The sequence below is a fragment of the Lutra lutra genome, chromosome 12, assembly GCF_902655055.1.
Source record: "Lutra lutra chromosome 12, mLutLut1.2, whole genome shotgun sequence".
In the NCBI taxonomy this organism is placed as follows: domain Eukaryota; kingdom Metazoa; phylum Chordata; class Mammalia; order Carnivora; family Mustelidae; genus Lutra; species Lutra lutra.
Window position 1 is genome coordinate 16,750,324 of NC_062289.1, and position 7,360 is coordinate 16,757,683.

The window sequence follows — 7,360 nt, forward strand, 5'->3', positions numbered from 1 at the left end:
GTGGGGCTGCCAAAGTGGAAAGAAATGCAGGCAGATTACGCCTAGAATCCCCCCCCCACCCCGAGAATGCGAGGAATCACCCCAGACGAAGGCCCTTCCCCCCTTCTGCCTGAGGCTGGAACATCTCCTGGGTCTGGAGAGTATTTGGTGGGGAGAGGGGTCCCGCGGAAGTCTACGGGAGTGAGGGGCCCCGGGCAGGTCTATCTGTCCCCCCACCCCCGGCCTGAGCCCGGGAGCAGGTCCCTCTCTGGGCCTCCCAGCCTCCTGCTGAGCTGTCGGGCACTCGAGGTCACAGGCGCGCAGGCACAGATGGCCCTACCGCCTCCTGGGGTGAGCCTGCCCGCGCGCGAATCCGAGGGGACAGGAAGGAGCAGTTAAACATACGTAGACAAACAAAATAAACGCGAAGTCCGAGGCTTCGGACTACGAAGCCGAAAGAGGAGTGCCCTTGGGGGTAGAAAGATGGAGAGAGAAGGGAAATTTTAAGGTGGGAAGAAGCGCGCGTGGCCCGACGTCCTACACAGCATAGCCTGGCAGCCGTCCGCCCCCCCACCTTTCCAAAGGTCGCCCCCGGCGCTCAGCCCTGCGGAGGAAGTGAGCGCGAGGGCAGAGGCGACTCTGGGGTCTGGGGAATGAAGAGGGAGGTAAGCCCAAGAAGGGAGGCAAGCCCCCGGGGTACTGGGGGAAGGTGAGACCGAGGGCGTCGGCCCCATTGGGGCCAGAAGCGGGCCCCAGAGCCGGATCCCCAGGCCTGTCTAACATCCCACCGCCGTTTCCCCCGGGACGTGCTTGGAGTGGATCGAGAGTTGGAAGGTGGAAAGTTCTGAACGCCGGCCCCGCCCGGAGTGGCCTCACAGGGAACCCGAGGGGAAGACCCGCCCCGCTGCCGGGGGAGGGGCCGAGGGAAGAGGCTGGGTCGTGGGCAGGAGGGGAGGAGCCGGGGCTCGCGGGCTCGCAGCCTTTAGCCCCCAGAGCCCCAGCTACCCCGAGTCCGAACTGCAGACTCCTGCAGAGACCCAGGCCGCGGCGGGCGGAGCGCTCTCCCACCTCCGGCGTGCGCGGCCCAGGCCAGCGTCACCCGCCAAGCTTGACCTTGGGTCGGGACCAAGCGGGTGGGACGGCGGTACCCGGGAGGCACCGACTTAGGGTCTCTTCTCTGGGTCTCCAAAGCGGGCGGCTCTGCGTGAGCGCGGGCCGCGCCCTCCGGCCTCCTGGAGCTCCCCATGCACCTGCCGGCCTGCGCCCCCGCCATGGCCGACGGCAGCTTCTCGCTTGCCGGCCACCTGCTCCGCAGCCCGGGAGGAAGCACGTCCCGGCTGCACAGCATCGAGGCTATCCTGGGATTTACCAAGGACGACGCGATCCTCGGTTCCTTCTCTGCGGAGCCGGGCGCCCGGGGCGCGAAGGAGCGGGATAGGAGACCGGGCGCGCGGGCCGCCTGCCCCAAGGCGCCCGGGGGAAGCGGCGAGCCCTCCCCGCAGCCTGCCCCCGCGCCTGCTCCAGAGTACGAAGGTGAGTGTGCACCCCTGGCTGCTGCAGGGCCCTGAGGGGTGCCCAAACGTAGGAGCTCTGCAAGACGAATAAGCCCGTGCCTTGGCTTTTATTAAGGCATCTGGGCGCGGAGTTTGAGTTAGTGTGCAGAGCAGGAGACTCCAATTTGTGTTCAGAGAAACCTTAGGGGCCCCTACGGCCTTACCCCGACCTCCTGGCCCAGCGCCCAGGAGCAGCCCGCGTCCAGCTGCCGGTGCCCAAGGGTAGGCGGAGTGGGCCCAGAGATAACTCCCGGAGTGTCTCTGACCGTCTGGGGCCTCTTCGTCCCAGCCCCTCGACCTTACTGCCCCAAGGAGCCTGGAGAAGCACGGCCGAGCCCCGGGCTGCCCGTGGGTCCCGCCACCGGGGACGCGAAGCTGTCGGAGGAGGAGCAGCCCAAGAAGAAACACCGGCGGAACCGCACGACCTTCACCACGTATCAGCTGCACGAGCTGGAACGCGCGTTCGAGAAGTCTCACTACCCCGACGTGTACAGCCGCGAGGAGCTGGCCGGCAAGGTCAACCTACCCGAAGTCCGCGTCCAGGTAAAGCGCCCAGATCGGTCCCCGGGAGAGCCCCAGGCCCAGCCTGCAGCCAGTGCTCCGCCGAATCCCCGGGCGTCCACGCATTTACTGTGACACTGTTCCCATTGGTCTTCCTCGACTGGGCTCGCCTAGAGCCTCAGACGAGCGTCGCCGATCTTGCGGGTGTCCCACCACCGCCCTTTGGACAGTCTGTTCCATTTTGTAGTAGGATCTCTCCTTTGGTGGGGGGGGGGGTCTCCCTCTTTGAACCTAAAGACAGCACTAGGGCACGGCTGTCGAGATGAAGGGCCACAGCTCATTACACGCCCTGCCAAGGACTGGGGAGAGAGGCGGTGAGTGGAGAGGGGATGTAGGCAGCCTCCCGGATTGGGACCCCAAATGCCACCCTAGTCACTAACTACACTCACCCTGTCCAGATATGAAAACCCAGTCTTTTGCAAGGGCTCTGGCGCCTGCAGTTGAAAGTTTTGGTGGATTTGTTTAAGAAACTGACTTTTGCTTCTTTGGTGCACATCCATCCAAACTTCTCACTACTGCAGAGAGGACTTGACTTTTCTTTTCTTTTCTTTCCTTTCCTTTCCTTCCTTCCCTTTTTTTTTTTTTTTTTTTTTTTTTTTTTTTTTTTTGGTAAGAGGGTTTTCGCTTTAATTAAAGCTGAATTATCTTTAATCCCTGATCATTAAAATATTTGAAAGCCTTAAATATTTGCTAGTCATCTGTGAAAAATCTGGGAGGATTTCCAAATTAGGAGAGTTTACAGAGGCCTGAAAGGGAGTCATTGGGAACAAATTTCACTGCCTCTGAAAGGCAATGGAACTAAGGTGGGATTTTTGTGTGTGTCTAATGAATTAGATTTCCAGGAAGTGAAGATATTCCAATGTTTGGGAGCTTTTAGCCTTACCTTAAAGCTAAAAGAGGACAAACTTTTGCCTTTTGTCTCTTCTGTTTATTATATCAGGAGTTTGAAGTAATGAGTGAATGTCATGGTTTAAAAAAAAAATAATTCCCTAATGTAACTCAGGATTAACTTGCAAGGACAGTTCAGTTTCTCTTCATTTGGAGCAGTAGAACTGCAATGGTTTCCCTGAAGGTGTGGACATTTTAGAACCTGCTTTTTTCAGGGAGAGGCTGGGGTAGGGGGAAGAAAGAGACAGGAGTGAAGGATGAAGGAAAAGAGACAAAACCTCCCAGTGCCCCTACAGACCACAGACGCAGCCAGCACGAGGCTACCTTCAAACTGGATGCCACCTCTGTCCTACCTTCCTTCCTCCCTCTTTATTTGTTCACAGATTTTGGCTCCTCCTCTAAGTTGTCAGCTTCTTGAGAACAGTGTCTGTGACTTCTCTGTGACCACAGGGCCAGCACAGTGCCCAGCATATGGCGGTTCTTAACACATGGCTATGATGTAATCAGACGGAGGGGGCGGTCTACCATGGGCCTCCAGCTGTGTGGAGGGGAACGATACAGCCTTCTAAGAGCCGACTGTCCCAGTCTTCAGCTTTCTGCCTTTGAATACTGGGTGGAAGACTGTAGCCAATATTTTGGGGGCCAGAGTGGGACATGCAAGGAATTGGAGGAAGCAGTGGGATGGGAGCCCTCCCCAAGCTGTTGTTTCTCTTTTCTCTTTTATCACTAAATAACTAATGTTTCTGGGGAAATTAGGGCCTCTGGTATGGAGATGAATCTTTTGTGGGAAGGGGACAAAGGTACTTAACTTCTTTGTCCTTTCTCCCCCCACCCCCAAATCCTAGCCTTACATATACACTTGCCCTGCCCTGCCCAGGTGCTGGGTGGCTGTTCTCTCCGTGCTTCTAAGAGGTCCCCTCCCCCACTGACTCAAAACTGCCTTCTCCCTTCTAAGGTCTCAGCCATTCCTCTATTTCTTTCCATTAATATAACACTGAAGCCACCAGTTTGGCCAAAGTTCTTTCTAGCCCAGTTCTCTCTGTTATGTTTCCAGGGGTAGTAACTTGGTAGTCAAACCTTAATTACACCTTTTCTTGTGCTTTTACCAAATAAATAATGGACGTTTTATCATTAAGAGATCAGACTTTGAGGGGCACCTGGGTGGATCAGTGGATTAAGCCTCTGCCTTCGGCTCAGGTCATGATCTTAGGGTCTGGGATTGAGCCCCACATCGGGCTCTCTGCTCAGTGGGGAGACTGCCCCCCCCCGCCTGACTCTCTGCCAACTTGTGATCTCTCTCAAATAAATTTAAAAATTTTTTTTAATTTTAAAAAAGAAAGAGATCAGACTTCACTCTTGGTGCAGACTTTCTATATGTAAAGAAAAAAAAAGCAAAAAGAAAAATTTAATTCATTGAACTCATCTTAGAGTAATGTCATAATTGACCCCAAAAAGTCAACATAAATATAATAAACTTGAACTATTGTAATCATTGAAAACCATTTTTAAGAAATATCGGAAATACTAAAGGGATAACAATTAAAGAAGAATCGATATCTTATTAAAGCAGCAACTTAAAAAAGCTTGGGATAAAATAAACCCACTTTTTTCCTACTAGTTATCATAACCAGTAATTCCTGGAAATAGCTGTATTATAATATCCTGTGCTGCTAGTTAAGGTACTTAGAGTATTTGCTTATACCTATGTTTATAATCGAGACGAAATGTGGGTAAAGCTCAGGGAGTCCCGAGGCCTGGGTGGCTCAGGGTGCTTAAGCATTCACTGCCTTCGGCTCAAGTCAGGATCCCAGTGTCCTTGGATGGAGCCCCCTGTCGGGCTCCCTGCTCAGCCGGGAATCTGCTTCTCCCTCTCCCCTCTGCCCGCCGCTCTCCCTGCTTGTGCTCTCTATGAAATAAATAATATTTTTGTTAAAGATTATTTATTTATTTGATAGAGCAAGAGCGAGAGCACATAGGGGAGCAGCAGAGGGAGAGGGAGAAGCAGGCTCCCCCATGAGCAAGGAACCCAATGCGGGACTAGATCCCAGCACCCTGGGATCATGACCTGAGCCGAAAGCAGACGTTTAACCCACTGAGCCACCCAGGCGCCCCATAAAGTATTTTTAAACATTTTAAAAAGAAAAGCACAAGAGAGTCTGAGCCAAACTCCCAGCCCTGAGCGCAGGGCCATACAGGGAGGAAGAAATGTCTAAACGGAAGTGCCCGGAGGAGCTGCCGAGCAGCAGGTCCCCGAAATTTGGTGAGATCTGCTTTCCAAAATCCTAGGTCCCATCCCCAAGGTTAACCTCCCTATTTTTCTGAGCACCCACTCCGTGCCGGGAGTCGGAAACAGACACAGCCACAGCTATGGGTGAGGTAACCAGGGACAGGGGTGGGACAAGGATGAGACAGAGACTCAGAGCAATCGGGAGGAGGGGAGAGGCAACAAGGAGAAAACGGGGTGGAAAAGGAAAGAGAGCGTCGGGGTGGGGAGGTGGTGCGATAGAGTCCAGCCCCAGTTTTCTCTGGGGTGACAGAGTCGTCCCCGGCCGGGCTGCCCGGGGGGAGCAGGGCGGGGGCGCGGCCCGAGCCTCCGCCGCAGCCGACGGCCGCTGTGCTGCCCTCCGCAGGTGTGGTTCCAGAACCGACGGGCCAAGTGGCGGCGGCAGGAGAAGCTCGAAGTGTCGTCCATGAAGCTACAAGACTCGCCCCTCCTCTCCTTCAGCCGCTCCCCGCCGTCGGCAGCTCTGGCGCCCCTCGGGGCGAGCCCGGGCGGGGGCGGCGGGCCGGCGGGGGGCGCCCTGCCGCTCGAGTCGTGGCTGGGGTCGCCGCTGCCCGGCGGGGTCGCCACCGCGCTGCAGAGCCTGCCCGGCTTCGGGCCCCCCGCGCAGAGCCTGCCCGCCAGCTACACGCCGCCGCCGCCGCCGCCGCCCTTCCTGAACTCCCCGCCGCTGGGCCCCGGCCTGCAGCCCCTCGGGCCGCCGCCTCCCGCCTACCCGTGCGCGCCCGGCTTCGGGGACAAGTTCCCGCTGGACGAGGCGGACCCGCGCAACAGCAGCATCGCGGCTCTGCGCCTCAAGGCCAAGGAGCACATCCAGGCCATCGGGAAGCCGTGGCAGGCCCTCTAGGGGCACCCGACACCGGATCGGGCGGGACGACCGTCCTGGGAACCGACCCCGACCCGCAGGCGCGCGCCCTTTCCCCTTGCGTTCCCCACACGGCCACCCTCCCGAGCCGCCTGAAGCTGCGGCCAGGCCTGGGTCTCGGACGTGCGTCTGCTCCTGGCTCTCCGGGGAGGACTGACCTTGCGGCCCGCCGAGGCCCTCCGGCCACCACCCCTCCACCCCCACGGACCCTCGGCCCTGCTGCTGGAGGGGGAGAGGCGGCCCGGCCCCTCGGGGTTCAGGGGACCCAACGCGCCTGACCTCGGCCGCTCCCGGACGGCGTGGCTACCCCGGAAAACGACAACTGGGAGGAAGGGGAGGCCGAGGAGTATAGTTTGAGGGACTGTTTGTATGCGTAGTTTGAAGTGTTGGGGGAGAGAATTAAAGACTGCCTTGTTTTTGTTTGACTCCTGTGAAGGGCGCCCAGGACTGCGGTGGCGGGAAGGAAGGAGGATGGGGGTACCCGAGGGGCTGCGGTGACGGATGGGGTGGGTCAGGGGAAGCAGATGACCGCGCAGGACCTGGGGCCCCCTCTTGCGTATCCTCCTGGGTGGGGGGGGCGCTTTGCTGCTGCGCCCTCCACCTGAGCGCTCCTCCCCTGGCGCGTGCGGGAGCAGCGAACGTGTGGGGTTCGGGGTGTTTGGAGCCTAAGGCTCTCAGCTGCCTGAGCGTTCCCCGGCCTTCTACACCCCAATAGCCAAGCTGCGGCTGCTGCTTAGAAGGATCGACCCCAACAGAAAATGTTCATCCCACCTTCCCCAGGGGGAGAGCTGAAAGTCCGGAACGCCTGGGGGCCCCGCCTCCCTGTTTACTGCCCACCACTGCCCAAGGGTCTTCTCGGATCACTGTCCAGGTTGCGGGCTCGGTGCCAGCCCCTGCTACCAAGGACTGGTGACATTAGTCCTCCAAAGACTCGGGCAGAGCGACTTTTCCTCTTCTGATCCCCACGCCTCTCTCCCGCTTCCCCAACTTGCTCCTTAACCCCCCAACCCCGCGGTTCTGTTCAATGCCCGTTAGATTAGCTGCGGTGCTCGCGGACAGTGTCCTGGAGCGCTCTGCGTCGCGACCCCGGCGGGCACATCCTTGCCGGCGCGTCCTGGACAATACGGGCTATTCTTTGGCGCCGGCTCTGGGGCAGGAGGGAATCCAGAGGTCTCCGCGGGCTTCCGAAGCTCCCGCAGCACTCGGGGAGTCACCCGTGAAGCAAAGCCGGGA

The 7,360-nt window shown here is 58.2% G+C and overlaps 1 protein-coding gene across 1 annotated transcript; it reads left to right on the forward strand.

Annotated features, from left to right (window-relative positions):
* Window positions 1-1,223: 1,223 nt before the first annotated feature.
* RAX (retina and anterior neural fold homeobox) lies at window positions 1,224-6,109 on the forward strand. The gene is made up of 3 exons (XM_047696363.1): window positions 1,224-1,512; window positions 1,822-2,075; window positions 5,612-6,109. Exons 1-3 carry the CDS (start codon window positions 1,224-1,226, stop codon window positions 6,107-6,109), a joined length of 1,041 nt encoding a protein of 346 aa, XP_047552319.1.
* The last annotated feature ends 1,251 nt before the right edge of the window (window positions 6,110-7,360 follow it).

Excerpts from the sequence above, each read along its gene's own strand:
- RAX (XM_047696363.1), top strand. The coding sequence starts at position 1,224 with ATGCACCTGCCGGCCTGCGCCCCCGCCATGGCCGACGGCAGCTTCTCG. Across the intron at positions 1,513-1,821 it reads GCCTGCTCCAGAGTACGAAG|CCCCTCGACCTTACTGCCCC; the intron begins GTGAGTGTGCAC and ends TCTTCGTCCCAG. Across the intron at positions 2,076-5,611 it reads TACCCGAAGTCCGCGTCCAG|GTGTGGTTCCAGAACCGACG; the intron begins GTAAAGCGCCCA and ends TGCCCTCCGCAG.